Source organism: Cetorhinus maximus, chromosome 15, assembly GCF_964194155.1.
Source record: "Cetorhinus maximus chromosome 15, sCetMax3.hap1.1, whole genome shotgun sequence".
NCBI lineage: Eukaryota > Metazoa > Chordata > Chondrichthyes > Lamniformes > Cetorhinidae > Cetorhinus > Cetorhinus maximus.
In genome coordinates, this window is record NC_135893.1 from 12822905 (window position 1) to 12845060 (window position 22156).

Below are 22156 nucleotides of genomic sequence, written 5' to 3' on the forward strand. Positions count from 1 at the left end.
AGATAAGATTCTAGTTCTGTTAACACCCCACCCGCAAAAGTACATCAGTATATTCTCCCATTACAAAAATTAGACTTATAGTGCAATAAAATACGTTAATTATCTAAAATGTGCAATTAACGAGACACGCTATATGTCACTAAGTATGAGTTCTGGAAATGCGTGCATTACTTGCCTCGGAAATAAATATAACATTAAAGCAATTCGATTATACCTTGGAACCTATATTAACACCTGACTAACACTTTGAAAGTAGCATAAATAGATCTGGTACTTAAGGGCTTGGAAAGAAAATTAAACATCACCGGCCGTTAATGGGGGAGGGCGATACGCAAACACGAGGCACTAACCAGGATGCATCTAGTCCCATTCGAAAATGAGAAACTTTTTAAATAATTAAATAAAACTTACAGCACAACTATTGGCCAATCTATACAAATCTTCCACCCATTCCCTTTTAAATACTGTAGTTTCATCATACAGTTAAGGTATTTCCTAACTGATATTATACAAGTTAAAAAGCCCTTGAGGGCGTACATCATTTCTAAAAGACGGAGCACTGGGGGTCATATTATATGAATTATCAGCATTATGGCATTCACCCATAGATGCAATAAGCTGAAATATACAATAGCATCCATATACAACGCATCAATTCAGTTATAGTGCTAGTCAATTTCAGACATCCTTGAAATATACAAAGTTCGGTGGGTGGTGGGGGGGGGTTATCAAATAAATCATACCCTCAATAATTATGATTTTATAAATACAAATATGATATTTCTGGAAACATTTTCAGGCATTTACTTGGATTAATTTCAAAGATTCTGCTTCAGTCATGTACATTGGCTATGGCCAATCAATGTAAAACACAAAGAATTGGTGTTTATCAAACATAAGCAGGTAAATGGGAGGAGATGGGGCGATACGCGCTAAACCACAGGAAGAGAAAAGTTACACCCAGATCCTGAGGTAAGCAGCCTTTATTATTTGTCTAAGATGCGATAAAAGGGCAAGATTTAGGTGTGTGTGGTTGTTTTATCGCCCCTAATGAAGTTGTAGTGAAAGCATTACGCACTCTGAAGTGAAAATGTTAATGCTGCTTATATTAGTCGTTATTGTGTTAATTGGACAATATACACGGATGCAATAATCCTGGAAATGCCTCCGATTAACGCGGTTAGTCTGGGAGTTCGCGAATTTATTGAAGGGAGACGTAGTGATTTATTGGGGTTATACAATGGCTCCTTTTAATGATTCAGTGTTTCCTCTTTCGAGGGGATAGGGAAATTTTGCCTCACCCCGGGGACGGCATTCTACACAACTCAGGTGCAGATCTCAAAGGGTTAATGTGAGCCCTCTAGGCAAGAACAAGCTATTAATCCCCCTAGTTTTTTTTCTTGAGACAAGACGTTTTTAATCAACAACCGGGGTATACTTGTCAATGAAATAGGATTATATTTATATCAGGAGACTGTTGTAAATGGAAAAGGACATGTATCATTTAGCCTAATGTACCTATGGGTTCGAAATGTGCTGTTTAAAATATTCACACAGCTTTAGAGCCAGCTATTTAATTTCTGTTGAGTACTATTGCTTCAATGACAAGTGCACCCCTTATTAACTTCCGCAGAAAGAAATTGGCCTGAACTTTGTTTCTTAAAAATGGAAGGAACTCAACCTAGCCAAGGAAGCTATGGTTCATCCCGAGTTCGGATAGTTTTGGGAAAGCTGCGCCCCGAATCCACACCCACGAGAACCCAATTTGCAGAGCTATTAGGTCATGTCCCTACATGTCCCAAACAATGGTGGATCGATCAGTTTGTTTGTACTGGCGTGTTCCACTAAGTTAGATAAGCTGTCTCCTGGCTGTTCTCAAATGATGCCCTTACCTTCTTTGACATCAAGAAATGATCACTGTCATCCTCATTGAAGCCTCCCCTATACCTTGTTTTATTTTAAATTGAAAATCTGGTCATTAGTACGCCATTTTAAAGAGACAGTTACAAATTGTATATTTTCTGTCAATTTCCATAGGCTCTCCAGCAGATAATATTCAGTAAGGCTGACATAATAATTGAGAAACCAATTTTGTAGGAGTTTCTGAGCCAATCGGTCGAGAGAGTTACCACAAGAGATTCAATTTTTAATCCAACGACCTTTAATAATTATGCTTTCAAGCAGGTGTTAATCCAGCACCTACACACTGAAGATCGGTAACTTCTTCAAGACAGTTACTCCAATATTTTGAGGATCCACTACTTCACTAAAAATAATGAATATAAAATCAACACAAAAAAGAAACAGTTTGTAAAATTTAATGATAATCTTTTGGATATTTATGTTAAAGGAAAGTACAACCCTTATGTAAAAGGTTTTAGAATGGTCAAGATATAGAGCTAGGCAGGTTCAGCCTTCCTGCAATCATCACTTCAATGTACATTTTAGCCATGTGCAAATGGAGAGGGTATCCTGCTTAATGTACCCAAACGTAAATGAGCACTGCTCCCCTACCGTCCCTTTTTACTCTTTAAAACCCTGCTTACATTTTGTCTAAAACTGCCCCACTCCCCATATGACACGTCTGAGTTGCATTTCAGTGAGGTTATGATTGGGAAGAGTGAGTTGCGAATCCCATTCATCGTATCACGCAAATAGATTAACAATGATATCATTACAAGAGGCAAATGAGAGATACTAGTCAGTATACAAATATTCTCACTTTAACATAATGCTGCTTTACCCAGAGTCACGACTAAAGGCTGGGGGTAGGGTTAGGTGGAGGAATCCAGACATTTTCGTTATAAGTTGCATATTGCCCCAGGTGGGAAATGAATTAGATGTGAAAGAATCGCTGACTTGTGCCTGCAATAAACTCTCTTCAATAATAATACGATCTAATCTTTTAAATATGACTACTATTTTAATATGCTACGCGAGTATTTTAATTTATAAAATGTTGGAAGCCAATCTATTTGCTGCAATGGCTCCCTGTTAAACCAACCTTAAGTCCGCTATTTTGTTAAGGAAAAATAGGCAGCATCAGCAACATGAAATATGAATCGAAAGACCCAGAACCTAATTTAAATAAAACCAAATACAGACTTATTCAGTCCCTATAAGACAAAGCCCCTAACTATAAACCGATAGGGAAGCGGGGTACAAACTCCAAAACAACTCCCAGTTGAAAAAAAACTTTGATTTTTTTTTTCAGGTCCCATAAAGCATTGACCCGACCAACTCCTGACATTAACTTGCTACACCTACTGTGGGTTCTCTTATAAGAAAGGGCTAAGAATTGTTACAGAGCATGTCGCGATTACAAGGCACTCCATCAGAAGACGCTTACCCCTTTAATCGAAACATTACAGACGCGTAATCTCAGCAGTTTAAAGAGGGTCGTGAAGGAATATTGAGATATTGTAATATTCGTCATTTCCATTTTGTAAATAATTAGAATAATTTAGGGAAATTATACAACGTGAATCTGCGAACTTGATTCAAGAAACCGATTTGGTGACAGATCACATAGAAAGCTTTTTTGTAAAACGTGGATGTGCAATAAAATAGTCTTGGCTTGTAAACGCCACGACAACATATCTCGTACAAAGTAACATCCTCCAGTTGAACTGGACGCCACTTTGCATTTCAATTCTGGAGTAAATAGCTTGGCTGCCTTCTAACCCGCCTCAAAAGCAGCGTACCTGTTTTAAATAACACATTTCCTGACCATGGTCATATTAGAGTAAATTCAATATTTGTCATTCCGTTTACAGCGAAAAAAACGAGCAGAAGTATGACCCAGCTCTCTGTGTCCCTGTGCTTTATTCGCTCTGATATTATTCTTTCATAAAAGATTTATGCAGTGCTCCCGAGCTATTCTCTACCTCTCGTGCCCGAGGTAACAATATTTTAAAGGGGTAAAAAGAGGTGTTTTTTTTTAACTCACATGACCCTCTCATCTAGCCTCCCTTGAAAGATTAAGACTGTGATACGTGTCCCTACGGATCGTTTGATTGATTACATCATCCTAAGGTCACTTCTACTTCTGGTAATTTTCTTTTTGCCCCGGGGCTCTGCATTCGCGCATTTTTATTGCACGCTTTGGAGACGTGCAGCTTCGTTGTTTTAGTCGTATGGATTAATGACTTCAGTGCAATGAAGTGAAACAGGGATTGCAATGGTGAGCTGCCTATACAGCCAAGACATGGGTCTTAAAGTGGCAACAGTAACCCACATTCTCCCTCTCTGAATCTGAAGTATTAGTAACGTTTTAAAGATCGCTTTTCATATAAATGACAAACAGTCTTGCCACACACCTGTATGGTTCATTGTTTCTTATCCACATTGAAATATTAATATCATTTCAAATATAAACCGCCTCCGAAAGATAGAGAAATGCATCTTTCAAACACAACCGGAAAGGCCAATACAATAGTCAAGGCTCCACCGGAAAGACCAATATAACAGTAAGGCCTGCTCAACTGATGCATATTAATACACCTAGCAAAGTGCAATCTAATGGTAATGTGCCATATTAATGTAGTAAAATAATTACATATAGCACATGGCTAGATCTCATAACGATTTATATTTATAAAATTGTTTTATTTCTATGTTTCGATATTTGTGATCCCTAATAGTTAAGGTGTGGAAATACAGTGGCACATTATTAATGGATTGGAAGATGTGAAGAATAACGTATCTTTAAGTGCATATTATCTTTGATCACCAAAGGCTGCTGTGTCTTTAAGAAAATGTTGGTTTAATGTAAGCTTTCAAAAATAGATCTGTATATATGATCGTTGAAAACGATCATTTAAAAGATAAAAATACAAAAATATCGCTCCCAACACATATGTATATGGATCCGGGACACACGTCTACATTCACATATACAATAGGCAATTTGCATCTTGGCCACAGTCCCCAAACAAAAACAGAAGTAACAGAAACATTGGAGGAGATGCAGCCTGGTTAATGTAAGCTGCTTGTAAACACCTACCAAAGGGGGCACTCAGGATCCGCCAAGTTCAAGATTTGAGGCTGTTCCAACGGGCGGCCTCGTCCATGTATGAAAAAATGTCTAACCCAACATCTGTCTCCAAAGACTTCCCCTCAATCTATATAAAGGTCATGAAAAGTGACTGTAGACAGACCCCTCTAAATATAAAACAAAAGTTTTAAAAAGTTTTATTTCCCAATAGATCAACGCCAGATTACAGTTATTTAAATATATTTTTCACAGCAAATGATTTGACGACAGATACAGGTGGAGAGTGGGGCGGCTGCAGTGCAGATAGTCAATCTAACTGCAAGGAATGGAAGTAGGGGCAATCGAAAGAAATAACATTAGAATTTAACAAAGTTCGGGAAAGAGCAATAAAGCCTCACCAATCGTGATCTTAAAACTTCCTATTATAGTTCCCTGCTTAAATCCGAAACATTTCAATTCCAGGGGAGGAAACGTGCCTTTATTAAAACCAAAGCAGAGAAAAGTTAAGGGACAGTCTTTTGGAATGAAATGACAGGAGTTGAGTGCAATTATCATTTACGAGAATTCTGAAAGCGTCTCAGGATCTCTCGCTCGAACGTGTTCAGGATTTCTGGTCGAGAACTTACAACCTACCCGAGGTTGTAGACAGTATGGGAACGCTCTCTGTCAAACACACCTAAAAATTTAATCTCGGTACAGCACCCATTCGTGCCTCTCTGTCTGTTGTCCTGTGTGTCTCTATGCCTACATGGCTCTGTCCATTTCTCTCTGTTAATCCGTTTGTAATTTTATTGTATGTCGATTCAGATACATGTGCATGTGCGCTTCCCTCTGTCTTTCTTTCTACGTATGTCTCTGGTTATCTACATTTCGTCTTTCCCTTTCTCCATCTATAAATTTTATACATTTTTTCTATAGTATTTCAATATAGTGGAAACAACAGAATCAGTTAACTACTAGAACTGTCCAAAGTAGAAGTCATGGTGTAAATAAAAAAGAAAAACAGAATTACCTGGAAAAACTCAGCAGGTCTGGCAGCATCGGCGGAGAAGAAATCAGTTAACGTTTCGAGCCTTCATGGCCCTTCGGCAGAACTGCCAGACCTGCTGAGTTTTTCCAGGTAATTCTGTTTTTGTTTTGGATTTCCAGCATCCGCAGTAGCTTTTAGCTTTTTGTTTTTATCATGGTGTAAATAAAGTCTGGTGTGGTCCAGGGCAAGGTGGCGTGGACCACGGAGATCAGGTTGATAAACTGAAATAAATGCATTGGCACAATTCATTGAGACGCCTGAGGCAGTTCTATCAAAGGCGGCGCCAAACACGCGACACTCCACTGCTTGGGCTAGAGTCAGGCGCTACACAGTAGACTTGTATCCTAGGAGAGGAAAGGTTCTGCGTTTATGTGGTCGCGTTCTTAAACGTGATCAGTTTGGTTACCGGTGTGAGCGACATCCTTGTCCATTGGTTGAGAGTTGCAGGCGAGGTACCTCAAGAATGAACAAGTTTACAACTCTCTCATAGGGTGAGCGATGCAAAGTGAAAATATACTGGAAGGGGGATACTATATCATACCTGAGAAATGAGTGCCTTTAGTTACTGGCAGCAATCCATCGTTCTCTTTAAATATGATTACAATATATTCCTGGACCGAAATTGGGTGTTGTGTTGTGAGGCAACCCTATAACGGCCTCGCCCCTCCCTATCTTGTAATTTTCTCCAGCCCTAAAACCCTCCGAGATATCTGCGCACCTCTAATTCTGACCTCCAGAGCATCCCCGATTTAATCGCTCCATGATTGGCGGACTAGCTTTCAGCTGCCAAGGTCCTAAGTGCTGGGATTCCCTTTCTAAATCACTTCGCTATTCTCTCTTTCTATCTGTAAGACGTTCATTAACATCCACCTCTTTAACCAAAGCTTTTGGTCATTCGTCCTAAAATTTCCTCATTTTGTTCAGTACCAAATTTTGTTTGATGATATTCCTGTGAAGCGTTTTGGGACGTTTTATTGCGTTAAAGGCGCTATCTAAATGCAAAATGTTTTATTGTATTTAGTATGTTGATTACTTGCTTACAGACACATTTCCTGATAGCTAAAAAAAAGCCAAATCTAACAGCTCTGCAACAACTTTAAAACAATAAAAGAATTGTGTATTAGAGATCATTCTCCAGCTCCATAATGCATAACTTGCTTATCGCTAACAACGTTGTAATGTTACTCCACGAAACAACCGATTATTTAGGTGTTTCATTGGGCAATTATTTCCAAAACATTCAAGTGGCGTATTTATTGTGTTCAATGGGACTCCAGTCCAGTTGTTTTCAGTAACAGTACACCACCGTAATTATATTGAATTTGAAACAAAATATTAACATATACTTTTGTAGTGAATTTTCACCAGTGACTCCACCGCTATTCCACGGAGAGCCGGAATATCAAATTCGTAACAGCAAAAAAAAAACACCCCAAAACAAGTATATATTTGAGAAGAACTACTTGTTGTTGATCTGTCATTTATTTTCTTTCGAAAGTACTTTCTGAAAAGTTAAATAAATCTTTGGTACCTTAGGAGTCATTCTATGTCCAGCCTCGCCAAGCGCACAGTGTGGCGTTAATTTTCCAGAAACAAACACATCGAGTCCAGTGCAGATGAAACCACCAATATTAAAACTGACAAACTGAGTCTTAGTTTCGTAAAGTCTAGAGCTGCTGCATTCCAAAGTGGACCTAGTTAATTGCAATGAACTAGCAGCTCTGGAACGACGCTGTACTCCGCCTTCCTTTTTCAAGCTTGCATTTAAAAAAATTTTCAAGAAATAAATTGTAAAACAAAATGTACATTTTGTAACTGATACGAGTATATGATCTATTGTAACCAATGGGCTTTTAAATCCTAATATGCTAACCCATTTGAATTGAGTTTCATAATGAGTAGCATTCGAGGGCAATTAAAGTAAGGAATAACCTGAAAGTAAGCAACCAGTGCCATCTAAACAACTACATTAACCCTCAGAGTGTCACATATGTTTGTTCAAAATTACAGCATGTAATAATCCACCAGTGATGGGGAAATAGATTTAGGTGTTGTGTGTTAGTCACTAGTACATCCATGTAACAGTTTGTATTGATGCATCTGCTCCTTCCTTTCACACACAATCATTTTAGTGTTTATGTTATAATTAATTGGTTTGCAAAAAGTATAACGGGGTTTACTATTAATGTATATAGTTGAGCAATTAGTGCAGCCCTGGCCTCCGCTATCCCATCTCACCCATAAAGATATATCTAATGATCACATTTTCCTTCAAATAAAGTTTGTCTCCTTGAAATAACAGATCCAAGTATGCCGAATAGCTGTTGTGTTTTCTCATGCCCTCTTTGCTTCTATTCTAGTTTACGGCATGGATGTGGCTGTTATCTATGTGCTTGACCCCCTGGAGTGTTGCAGGCTGAGTCCAACCAGTCCTGGCTCTTTCTAGCCCCCAGCTGTATATCCTGATTGGGATTAGCGGTCAGACTTCTCATTTACCACAACCACAAAGGTCCTGAACCCAATTAATGGCTAATAATTACACTCTAAACTCCTCCACAGTCCCTCCCTGCATGATTAGTCGGAGCTCCGGATATGAGAAGGATCCACTATGATCAAGCTCTTGAGTGACTGGTCCCTTTACCGTCCTCATTATGCAGGGGAAAAAACAGTTGGTCTTAAAATTAGACAAGCTTTTATTCTGTGAGTTGTGTGCAGATATCATTAATGTAACTATCTGGGCAGATTTTTCGTACAACGAGAGGTCTACGAATGGTTACCAACCATTTTTCATACGTGAAATGTACATGTTTAATATAAAATTATGTAGTAGCTCAATTATAAAGAGCAAAAATAAAAGGTGGTACTGTGCTCAAGTATACATTCTAAACAGCTACAAATAGATATAATGAATTAACACCTGAAAATATGCTTCAAAGAACGAAAGACTCCGGAACCGAAGAAAATCGTCAAAGTATAAAGATCCTTCTTTAAGGCTATTAAATATTGGATGTGTCGTACATTTTTGGGAAACAAATGTCGGCTTGACAGCTACCAGTTAATGAGGAAACGTGCATAGCCTACTAACTCAAGGATATTAGCTGTTAGCTATAGCAATCTGGTTTACCTGTAACGTTCTGCATTCTCCAAGAAACGCCAATAACCCCAAGTTCGTCGTGAACAGGTTCGGTGACCTTCAGAAATATTCAATGTTACTAAAGGCATGGGAAAGGATAAAAGCAATTGAGAACTACTTTTAATTGAATTCACATCACTTGTGCAGTATTGTTGCGAACTCACTTCTGATGTGTTCATCCTGATGACCAATGGTACTGCTGGCATTCATCTAAGTTCAAATATTATTATTGACCACCTAGAGCCCATGGTCAACTGATTATTAATCACAGCATTGGTGGCCATTTGAACCGCTTTTATTCAACAATCCAGTCCTGGCCATCGACTTTTCATCTACTGATTGTTGTTAGTGATCATATAGAAACCATGCATCTACTGACCATCTTACCATTAATTATCATCCATAACCCCTGCATCTAATGATGATCTCGTCATTAATAGTCATCCAGACACCATTCATCTACGGACCACACAACAATTATTGACCGTCCAGAAACCCTGTGCCTACTAACCATCTCACATTAATGACCACCCAGAAGCCCGTATCTACTGACCATCTCACCATTATTGACCATCCAGAAACCCCATACCTACTGACCATCTCACCATTAATGACCATCCAGAAACCCTATACCTACTGACTATCTCACCATTAATGACCATCCAGAAACACCGTACCTACTGACCATCTCACCATTACTGACCATCCAGAAACCCCGTACCTACTGACCATCTCACCATTAATGACCATCCGGAAACCCTGTACCTACTGACCATTTCACCACTAATGACCATCCAGAAACCACGTACCTACTGACCATCTCACCATTAATGGCCATCTAGAAACCCCGTACCTACTGACCATCTCACCGTTAATGACCATCCAGAAACCCTATACCTACTGACCATCTCACCGTTAATGACCATCCAGAAACCCTATACCTACTGACCATTTCACCATTAATGACCATCCAGAAACCCTATATATACACCATCTCACCACTAATGACCATCCAGAACCGCTGGTGACCATTCAGAAACCCTGAAACTGAAACTGAAACAGAAACTGACCATCCCACGATTAATGGGTATCCAGAAACCCTGCATCAACTATCTCACCATTAATGGCCATCCAGAAACCCTGCACTTATTGACTACAAACTATTAATAATTATTCAGAAACTCTGACTGTATGTTATTAATGACCGTCTACAAAACATGCAAGGTACTCACCGTTCTACCAGTAGTGACCATAGCTAAAACTGTACTTAGTAATGGCCATCCCATCTTTGCTGACCATCTATAAAAACTGCATGTACTCACTATTCCGTTTGTGAGCATGTGCACGTTCTAATTATTCTGACCGTCGCTACTTAATGTTAGGATGGACACAGGAAGTAAAGTGAGGGTAACAACTTGTAACACACTATGTGCAGAAATTCTAACCTCTCTGAAATGCTGAGATCCAAACTCCAATGAATAGGACATTATCTTTTGTTGACGCGTTTAAACTTTATTTGTCAATTTCGCATTTTCCAGTTGGCACTAGTCCAAAATGTGGAAACGCCTTGATCAAAAACCACCTCTCCTGTATTGGCGACTAATTTTAACACATGTGCTTGATTGGGTCACGTTGTTTGGCAATATAAAACCAACATGCTGGAGACAACTACAGTGAAAGAAGAAACTGTCTTGCAATCTTTTGCAAAACGCATGTCAAATGTTAAAGAATAAAAAAGGAATCCTTTAGCTTAGGATAAAACGAGTTGGGGCCTGAGTCTACTATCATCTCCCGGTTCCCCTCTCCGTATTGCAAAGCGGCATTGACAAATTAAGTGAATGGGCGAAACTCTGGCAAATGGAGTTCAATGTGCAGAAGTGATTGGAATACTTTCTCAATAGTGAAAAGCTAGGAACTGTGCAACAGCAGAGAAATTTAAGTGTCATATAAAGGAATTTCTAAAAGCTAATGGAAGAGGACAAATAATTTAAAAGGCTCATGGAATGTTAGCCTTTATATCAATGGGACTGGAATACAAAGGGATAGAAGTTATACTAAAGTTATACAAATCTCTGGCTAGACTGCATCTGGAGGACTGACTTTAGTTCCGGCACTACAACTCAGGAAGGAGATATTGGCCTTGGAGATGGGTTCTCCAGATTTATAGTGGAGCTAAAAAGGTTATATTATGAGAACAGATTTCACAGACTCGGCTTGTGTTCCTTGGGTATAGAAGATTAAGGGATGATCTGATTTGAGGTATTTAACGTAATTAAAGGATTTCTTAGAGGTAATGGAGAAAAACTGTTTTCTTTGATAGGAGAGACCAAAACAAGGGTGAGTAACTTTAAAAAAAGAGTTAGACTTTCAAGGGTGATGTCAGGAAGCACTTTTTCACATAAAGGAAATATGGAATTATCTCCTGCAAGAAACTATTGCAGGTATGTCAATTGAAAATTTCAAACTGAGATTGATAGATTTCTGTTCAATAAGAGATTTGGAACCAATGCAGGTAAATGGAATTGAGATACAGGTTGAATGGCGGAGCAGGCCCGAGGGACTGAACGGTCTACTCCCGTTCCTGTGTTTCCTATGTCCCGATGATTTGAGATTTAAAGTTATTTTTACGAACGTTTTTATAAACAAATATCTGGTCCAGAATGATCACAATTGTATTAAGACAAGAAGGAAAAGTAAAGAGGATGGTGGAGAGTGTGATTAAAAGGTTTTACTAGTATTTAAAATCTGAATCTGGGGGGCGGGCTGGTCGCGGTGGAATACTCACTGACCACTACTGGTAACTAGTCTCCACTGCGTGGATTGGCTCTTATCTGCGTCTGCTTTAACCCTCAGATGACTATAGCGTCACATTCGGAAACTGTTCCAATTAGTTTTTTTTCTCTCCGCATTTTCGTGGGGTATTGGGAAGGAAAGGCAGGGGGCTTAATGGTGGAAACATGGGGATAGAGAAGGATGAGAAGGAGATTTCACGGGGCTTTAGGCTGATAACAGATTGTCTGTAATTTCATTTAATTGATTTTGAAATCATTTTTCAACTTGAGTTCATTGTGTTCTCAGATTTTAATCTCTGGTCCATGGCAGGCTAAATTATGTGTATTATTTCATAATTTCCAATGGATATTCTCCATTTGTCTATTGAATGCACAAGTTATACCTTACCGCCCTTTAGCAAATGTCATGTGGAAAGTTTACTTTTGCAAATAATTTGGCTTTCACTAAAACGAGGGAGTGAAAAAAAATGCAAACTAATGAATAAAATGGCAATATTGGACCGAGAATGGGGAGAAACAGCTGAACCGCCAAAGCAGACCCTGACCAAAAGTAGCTCAGCTCATCCTCTGCTCCCAGGAAACAAGCAGAAATTCCTACATCTAAACCGATTTATAGTATAATATGTTATTTCGAAATGTCTTTAATTCTGAGAATGTGCCTGTTCAAATGGAGCAGAAAAATATTCCCCGAAGACCTTCATCAGCAACTGTTTAACGCAATTTAATTACCAGTTGACACAATTAAGGGTTGTATAAGTGAGATTTCTAAATGTCAGACACGAATTTCTAATTAATAATCCTAACCCGATTAGAACCTGTAATTCTAACCCTTATTGCCAAACCATAATCTCAACCAGACAGTGATCCGTTATACACATTTTTTTGATGCTGAGCTGTGAAGTTTGCTTCGTGATTTGAAATCGAAGTGCAGTTACTGCTTGGGTTCTATTCTGACCATTTGGTTGCTATAGAGGAGAATTGATTCCCAATTGGATTTCCATTGTGTGGAGAAAACGATAAAACGGGATATGTCAGTCGGAGTCCCAGCAATACAACCCATATTGCAAATGCACCTGCACAGGCCTATTTTTAAAATCCTATTTCTCCATCTTTTATAACATGCAACTACGAAATACATGTTTATAAATGTATTCACATGCACATAATAAATATTTATTTAAATATTACCAGTGGCTTCTGCAGGTAGCGTGTCATATTACTTCCGCAGATTTTTGCACAATTAAAACACAACCGGATTGAAACGGACTGCCCGGTATTTTATACAAGAGGCGACAAAGTCAGATTGTTGAGTTAGGTGAGTTAGTCATGCACTGTATTCATTTCATGTATCGATTTTACAGAGAGATATTTGGCTTCAAACAATTCCATCCGCACGGAGATTTTGTAATCTGTACCTTCAGTATTTGCACGCACTTTATTGTCCAGATTAAGGGTTAATCCACTGCTTTATATCTCACACTCAGAAATATTTCAGGGGTAGATTATTAAATTCTACAGACCTGCGTATGCCGTAACTGTTAATGTTACCGGACAACACTTTGCAGCTCACTTAAATTCAGATAAAAACGTTCAAGAATCATTACACAATTGTAATTGATAAATTGTAAATAAAGTGAAAGTACCTGTGTAAACGTCTCATCGCGTTTTGTGCGTAATAAGAATTACATTGTAACAGATATTACTATGGAGATTAATTCATTGCTTATAACCGCGATTTAAAGTACTAACAATGGACACTGAGTGAGATGCAATATACGGATTATATTGAGACGATAGTGTTTTTAAAAATGCTTTCTCAAACAAATTTTGACCCGAATTCATCCAATTTTAATCAGTATTATACTTTAATTAAAGTATTTAAGTATTTAATTAAAGAATTTAGTACTTTAATTAAACCGTTTCCAATTACCTATTTATTCCGAGCCTCAATTTCATTTTTAGAAAAATCTTGTTACTGTAAATACATCTAACCATTTTCTACTGCACTATTACTGAACGAATTGGCATTTTATAGTTGTCGCCCTTCGTGATATTCCTAGTAATTAAAAAATAAATTTATTGTACAAGAGAGTTGGCTTAATGGGTGTTATCTTCCTTCGGTACTAACAATGAATCACTTGTGTATTCCTTCATTCAAATATGTTGCAGTGTAAAAACTAATTCGATTACACGTTATAGCCCAGAACACAGAGGCCTCTGTTCCTCCTATGCGCGGTTCCGACTGCTGGAGAGCAAGTTTAACGATGTTTGCAACACACCTGAAATTGTAAATCGCAATCCCTCGTTTAAGTAATAAAATATCGAGTGCGCTAAATCTAACAGTTATACCAAGCCCTACAAATTCCTGAATGATATTTATAGTAGCTGGTTGTTTATGTATGAGAGACAGAGGATACTTTGCATACATACTATCAAGCTTGCCAAGTTTCTGAAAATAGGAATCTACTAGTGAAGAACTAACGCTTCGCTCGGTGGTATTTGCCCCGTACGTATTTCGACTGCAGTGATGTATTTCATGGGATTAATTCGAGCAACATAATGGACTTCACTATCCATTGGGTTTGCAGAAGGGGTCCCGCACTGGGCACAAGTTGAGACACAATTCTACTTAAGAAAACTAAGATGTTGTTCTGACTTGCAGTTACAAATTTATATCATGCTATTGCAGTGAATTAGCAGATTATGCAGCTCACTTGGAAATACCACTTTCGCTATAATTATGGCGTGTCTTTTCTCCTTCTTAAAAACTTCCTAATTCCTCTTCCCAGGTTCCAGTGAAACTTCTTAAGGGTTTACTCAAACACTGTCCATTGTGAAGAGGCTATTTGTCTACAAAAAATATAGTGAAACATTTCTAATTTTAGAGATTATAAAGTAACAATATATCTCACCTAAAGAAGCACGGCGAATCTAATACAGAATATGAAATGTCTCAAGGGCAGCTTTGAGAACTCCGTCCTCCCACCAACACCTCAGCCGTGTAACCACAGCCCACCTTGAGTATGCGTGTTATGCTATACGATCTACATTTACAGTATCTAAATACGAAACACTTGCCATAAGAAGCTGTTACAACAAATACAAACATACTTTAGCGATTCTCGGATACTGAATTTGAAATGAACTGGCATAATTTCTCCTACTATGAAGTGCGTGTCAGTCAGTAAGGACGTGAACACTGAATGTAGCAATCTTCCAAAAGACCCTTCGCCAGTTGTATAGCCTAAAACGTGGCGCCCGCAATGTGTCTCTCCGCTGAAGTTCAAAGACAGAGGGATAGAAACAAGACATTAATGGAACTAAACCCCCTCACACAGCCCAGCAATCTATTAAAATGTAGTTAATAAGCTGGAGAATATAGAATTCTTAACATAGATTTGACAGTTTGTTTTTTGAAGACTTGGTTTTTTGTAACCATATCAATTAAACTAACCATAACCATACGGGCTACACTGAAATAATTCATTTTGCGTAGCAATTTTATTTTCATCTGTTTTTCTCTTTGTTAACAATGAGCTTTAAAATAGCAATTTTCTCCTTTTAACCTGCAGTACAAATCTCAAAAGATATTTCGACCACCTTTCTCGCTAAAATATGTCCTAATTAAATAAATTAGCTATATAAAACACACACACACAAGAGACGGATGGAAACGCGAAGCACTTACTGTGTTCAGACTCAGCTTCTTCTCTCGCTCTCTCCCAATCCCCTCTCTCTCTTTCTCTCTCCCCTCTCTCTCTCTCTCTCTCTCAAACTACAAGTTCCATTCATTTTGAAGGAAGAACTTGAAGAGAAACGGTCTGAGAAGACAATGCAAAATAGCCGATTTTTTTTCTTCCTTCAAAATAATGTACATTAAGTGAAATAATTAGAATTGCGCTATGTTTAAGGTAGGGGAGAAGGTGCTGAGGCTGCAGTTTATAACAGAAAGAAGTGCCTGTTTTAGATGTCCGGTTCTCAGCGCCAATTATCTGTAGTAACTGTGTAGTCCCAAACCCATGTTTATTATTCTATAGCACTAACACCGGGTGTTGAATCACTGCTGTTATCCGGGACTATTCAATCAGCTAAAGCTATCGATAGCTTTAATTAATACTGTCATAACTGATGGGGGTTATTAGGGCGCGTTATTGAGTTCAGATAGCATGCCAATCTGTTTCCCTGCCACTACCAGTTGTGCTAAAAGTATATACTATTAATCAGTCAAGTCTACTAATTATCAATTAACATGGAATTTTTAACGCGAATAACTTGTGCACTGAATTAAAATTACTAATTTGATAACTTGTTTTTTTGGTAAATTTCCACGGCAGATGCTCTGCAAATTAGTTTTATTTTGAATAATGGTCGTGTGGTTTTTTTTTAGGTAAACTGTCTTTACCTTCCCAAGGTTTAGAAGAGGAATTCATGCAAGTGAGAGAGGAATAATATGTGAAATGGCGTTAGGGAAGCAGAGATAATTGGTCTGATGGAGTTGAGGACAGATCGCGGCCAAATGATGAATATATTCAAACTTTTCCCTGCGTGATGGTGTCAGATTGAAGGCTCTGTGCGCATGTGCGAAGGTGTCCAAACTGACAATGCCAGGGAGATAGCGTGTGCGATTCTCTGAAATCACGACCAACGCCGACAGACAACATGAGATCCAAGGCAAGGGCGAGAAAACTGGCCAAAAGTAGGTCCCAATTTTCTTCTCCTATCTCTCCGCACCTTTTTTTTAGATCCTCTGTATAGGCTTCCAAAAAGACCCTCTATAAAAAACCAACAACGCCAAACGATCCGCTATACACCCATGGTCTTTGTGAAGAAGCGATCAGGAATGTATTTTCTCCTCCAGATGATGTCGATGCAGTGGGGACGATTAGAATGATGTGCACCACGGGCTCGCGAAAAGGCTGGGGCGCAAGAACTTAAGACTTGAACGCTCTGGCCACAAGAGCGGCGCGGAGCTCTCTTTCTGCACAAGTTTCCATACCTTGTTTATTTCTCTCATTCAAGAGAAACTTCCATGCCCCCCGCGTCTCGACCCGAGAGGTTGAGAAGTTGGAGAGAAACAACAAAAAATAAAATGAAAGTTATCGAAGTTGACGAAGAGATATGTAACTTTTGTAAAAAAAAACATATAGCGAGAGCCATTGGAGAGTAGAAGCAGTTTTCCCAGAGTCTTAAATAGTGGGCGCTAGAGCACCGTTGAAGAGCTGAAAGTTGCTGGCCAACTGCTCGTCTCTGCTTGAAAGGGGCAAAATATCTTGAGGGAGTCCGTTTAATAGACTGAGTACCATTAGGAGCGGAGCCGTACGGGGGTTTCTGAGAAACCGGGAATAATGTTTTGGGGGCTGCTTCGGGGAATTAACAATGTCAATTTAGTGCGAGAGAGAATCGCACAGGAATTGGAGGGATCGGGTCGAAATAACACAACTGACAAGTTTAAACTTTCAATTTAACCATGCCAGATCGTGAAATAGTGATCTAAGGGAAGCAAGTCTGGAAGCATGAAGGGAGTTTTTCAAACTTTATCTTTTTTTAAATATACCTTAATTTATAGAAATATTTTATTTTCGCTTGTGGTGTGTCAAATGTTGGAGTTGCGCTGAGTATTAATCTTTAACCCATAGCCGGAAGAAAAGCATGTATGTGCGTGTTGAAAATGAAATTATGTTCACGTACCAGGAGTGTAGACTTTTCTGAGAGGCCGCATGCAGGTTAGATCTGTCCGAGTTTCGATTGTTTGTTGTTTTTTTATAAAGAGATGGGCCGTTCTTAGTTGGAAAGTATCTTTTTAGACTTCGCTATGTTCCACACTTTCTGCTTCCGCCCCTCTTAACATGACCACATTGATCAGTGTGAATGTGTGTGTGAGATTGCCCGACTCCTACTTTCAGTTTGAAACCTCATTATTCTCGTCAGCTTATTTTCCCAAACTATACGGAAAGCAGGAACTCTCCTAAACCTAGCCGAACCCTTCTGAAAAATAAAAGTTGCAAATTATTAAATTTTTAAAGTTTGAACTGCCGGTACTATTAATGGTCACCGCTGTATGCAGAAACAAGTCTGCACATTCATATATAATAGTATGTATGCATAATAATGCTTATATATTTGTATACTTGATGTTATATTTATGTATTTTGAAGTGTTTAATAAATCTATATCCTTTATTGATTGACACGCCGAGTCATTTACAAAAGTGAAATAGGAAATTAAAGTTTATTTTCTGGTATTTAGGCCAAGTTAAATTACACATACGTATCACTGTGCTGGGTGCACGGCCAAAATAGCATTTGTTTTAAGTTGTTCACTGAAGAGATTTGGTATCCAATGATCCCTGATTTCAAATCCCTAATGAGAAGGATTAATTACTGAGGGCGCATTTAAAATAGCCTGTTCATATGCATGATTTGTATTCTAAAGTGCATATGATTTTAGGAATATGTGTGTATGCATATACGTGCATGTACGTACGTGTGTGTATATGATGTAAAGGTATTTATAAATATTTAGCAGTTACCCGCATTAATTAACAATTTGGCTGATGGATCTAAGCATCTTTTTCTAGAAATTGGTATAATTTTAGATCACAACTCATTTACATTGCAGTGTATTTTGTTGCTTTCAAGTTGCGAAGTTTGTTTGATGAATGGCTGGGTCGCAGTATTTTTCTAAGTTGTTTGTAAATAAATGTGTCTTTAGTCTGCGTGATATGGTCCCCGCTGAGTTCGGGTTACTAATTATTACCATTAAAAATGATGCGTAGTAAATGCTAACATCAGACAGTGAGAAAAGTGCGTTTAATTGAACCAGGAGGTTTGATTACATTTATACCGGGCTCGCAACTAGAAATGGACTGATAGTGATTTTTATTTCAAAGCTAGTGTTGTGTGTGTAGGGTAGGAAAAGAGGAAGAAAAAAAACTGCGGTACCAAACAGCTGTGTTAAACTGGGATTGGGTCGAACGCTTTTCAGTGGAAGAATGCAGTACAACACACGTGCATAACATTACTTGCTCCCCAGATCGGACTTGGAAGTGATAATATGTGCCCCCGCGCTATTAACTTTTAACATCCTACTTATGATTTTCATGATAGGGGTTGTCGGGGTGGCGGGAGAGAGAGAGAGAAACCACAATTCAACTCTACAGTTAAAAATAAACAAATAAGATTGCCAGACACTACTGCAATAGCACTCAGCTTGTGTATAACAGTGTAATTGTGCGTGGCCAGACAGAAAGGCTGTTATTTGCTTTTTATATACATCCATGTGTGTACATGTATGTCTGTATATAATGTGTATACACGCACGCGCACACAGATATCACACTTTGACATCTAAAAATTCTTTGCATTGCTCTTCGGTTTATTTTTAAGGGAGTTTCATGGCTCCGTCATATTATTATTCAATTTTTGAGTTTGATTTTTTTTTAATGAATAGATAGTTTGAATGATAGTTAAATAAAACACTTAAACAAGGAGGGGGAATCGATGCTTGCTCGTTTAACTTTCATTTAGGTAATTAATCGATGTTTTATTTAAGCAGATATTTCACTTTCAACGCTCAGATGAACTTGAACAGCTGTAAACATTATCACTCGGCAGGTTTAGGTTGAGGCATCTCAAGGAGACATTAGTTATTTTTCATGCTCTGGTAGTACTGTGTATTTAAAGTGCACGCATACGCAGTCAAACCCTTGCACACCTGGAAGATTTACAACAAGGGAACCTTTAAGGTTTTAATGCCCTTTTAAACATCAACGTGTTTATTTAATGCTGCACTACCAAATTCCAACTACCGGCTAGATCATTTCACAAAGGTTTTTTTTTTGTTGTTTTTTAATCGCCTGACCAGTGGATCCTTTCTCTGTTGTTTCGAAGTCATTTAATACTCGGGTCAGCGTTAATCTATCAAATATATGATATTTGTACAGTCTTAAAGAACCGAGTGAAACAAATATCATAGGTGTTGTAATCAGAACGGGCCATTTCTTTATTATAGGCTGGATTGCAAATTTAGAAAGAATTAAGATTGTACTGCACCAAGCAACCCTGGTAAATTTCTCCCGTCAGATCTGGGGATTTTTAAATAGCAGATGGGAATGCTAATTGCTAGCGTTTTATGATTCGATGTTTAGAAGGTAATGGATTGTTTATTAAAACCAAGTAATTGAAACAGTAAACAAAGAAGTTGTGAAAGATTTTGATGTTTAACTGCTGCGCGGGGGGAAAGTAGCCACGGTAATGGGTTTCCAATAAAGCAATTACTGCACCCGGGGGCTGTAAGGCCAGGATCAATGCGGACAGGACAGATTTCATATATAGGGGAGGCAGCCAATGATTAGAATGCTCTTAACTTGAAATCGAGTTGTTTGTCACAATAAGAGAAACTGACAAAACAGAATGGAAGCTGGAAAAACAGTTCTCGATAATTAAAGTAAATTGGAATAGCACATCAGATCAATGTGAAAATTGACGGTTTCAATAAAAGTTATCGAAAACTTTTTAAGAGCTTTTTCTCCAACTCTGAGTGATGCCAATGTCTTATTTATGGAGAACAGTTTTTCCTTGCGCACTCGCAAGATGACTACTCAAGGGCATCCCATCGCCTTAGAAAGAGGTTTTAATTTGTACATAGTGGAGATTCATATTTGTAAACGTTTGTCTCTGTGCACATGCGGATATTAGATTAGGAAAATTACTGCCATATATATATTTGGACACGTCAAATCTATATAAAACATGTAGATTTAAGAAATCAATTGCACAGTTATCACATTGTGACTATATATAGACATTTTATCTTTACATCAGCGGTGATCTTTTCCTCTTGTCTGCATTGTAAAGTTATTTTTACGAACATTTTGTGTCCTTTTTACTTTAAAAAGCATAAATTTTCTTGACAAATCCAATCGTCGTGTATTTGGTAATTGTGATTTCAATACGTTTCACAAAAAAATACAAATTATAACTTTGTAGATGTTGCGGGGGCGTGAGGCTCAATTAATTAAAATGCTTTGCAAACATTGTTTTGAGTATGGGAATCTCTGGGTAGGAGGGAAAACTGCTAACTTCAAGAGCCGTGTTGGTTGACTTGTACAAGACACTGTCGGAAGAACGATGCGGTGTTCTGGCTGTATTCTGTGTATTCCGACTCCTCCTCCGGGCCAGCGCCCCCCCACTCCCCCCCACTCCCTCCATCCACCGCCCCCCCTTCCCTCCCCCAGAAAAAAACCCTTGCTTGATTTCCTTACAATAATCTGACTCGGCAATCAGACATTTTTCCGAGTTACAAGCGAGGAAATATGCTGCTATGGTAATCGGGTCAGAGTGCAGGGGAAAGAGATTGGAGCCAGAACGCACTTTCTCTCTCTCTCTCTCACTCACATACACATCGTTTCACTCACAGGTTTCTCCTTCTTCTCTTGCCCTTTCTCTTCCCTTTTCTCTGTTTTCTCTCCTTCTGTTTCTCTCTCTCCACCTCGCTGTTTCTCTTTATATTTTCCACTTTATATCAATAGCTATACATCTCCCCTATATCTCGCACACCATCTTTTCCCTCGCCCTTTTTACTATTTGTAGAGCTCCTTTCTTCTTTTACACATTTCTTATCGCTGTCCATACCTCTTCATTGGCAGTATTTTTCTCTCTCACTCTCCCTTTTCTAGCAGAAACATCTGATTCATCGGCCCGTGGTCTCAAAAAAATGACCCGATTTAATGCACGTCACAGCGACAACTCTACAGTTTCCAGCCTTCAGTCTTCACGTTGACTCCTACAACCTTTCGCACTTCGCTCAAATCACAATCTCTCTTATACACACATAACTGACGGGGGTGGGGGGGTTGCAAATTAAAGAGTCATAACGTTTTCAGCTTGCTAGTTTTTCCTACTTCAGGAGAGGTGGGAAAGCGACTAAATGGCAATCAGTATCATTTTGCTATCTGTTAGTGCGATTTAGGTGTTGGAGCTGAACTCCTACGGGGCAGTTTACTAGAATCGGAGTGCTTGCATGAACATTTTCAGTCACACAAACATTGTTGCTGTCCTACGCAAACACAATCACTGGGCACAAATACACAGTTGCACAAGCATAAGCTCTCACAGGCGCACTAATTCACTGGACTGCACACATACACTCAGTTCACAGACATACATGCAGACACATGCACAATAATGCACACAGTCACAACATAT

General features: G+C 38.6%; 1 protein-coding gene and 1 long non-coding RNA gene across 11 annotated transcripts in view; one reads left to right on the forward strand and one right to left on the reverse strand.

The window, feature by feature from the left end:
- Positions 1–16939, reverse strand: part of LOC144690412 (uncharacterized) — a 38721-nt gene extending 21782 nt beyond the window's left edge. Inside the window, exons 1-2 of the long non-coding RNA XR_013578885.1 lie at positions 16683–16939; positions 15640–15772 (exon numbers count right to left, since the gene is read on the reverse strand). This is a non-coding gene — a long non-coding RNA (uncharacterized LOC144690412). The remainder of the gene's footprint in view (positions 1–15639; positions 15773–16682) is intronic.
- Positions 16359–22156, forward strand: part of prdm16 (PR domain containing 16) — a 798908-nt gene continuing 793110 nt past the window's right edge. For all 10 annotated transcript variants that reach the window (XM_078557892.1, XM_078557902.1, XM_078557895.1 and 7 more), the window contains exon 1: positions 16359–16647. In XM_078557892.1, the coding sequence (XP_078414018.1) occupies positions 16611–16647 (37 nt within the window). In that variant the 5' untranslated portion in view covers positions 16359–16610. The remainder of the gene's footprint in view (positions 16648–22156) is intronic.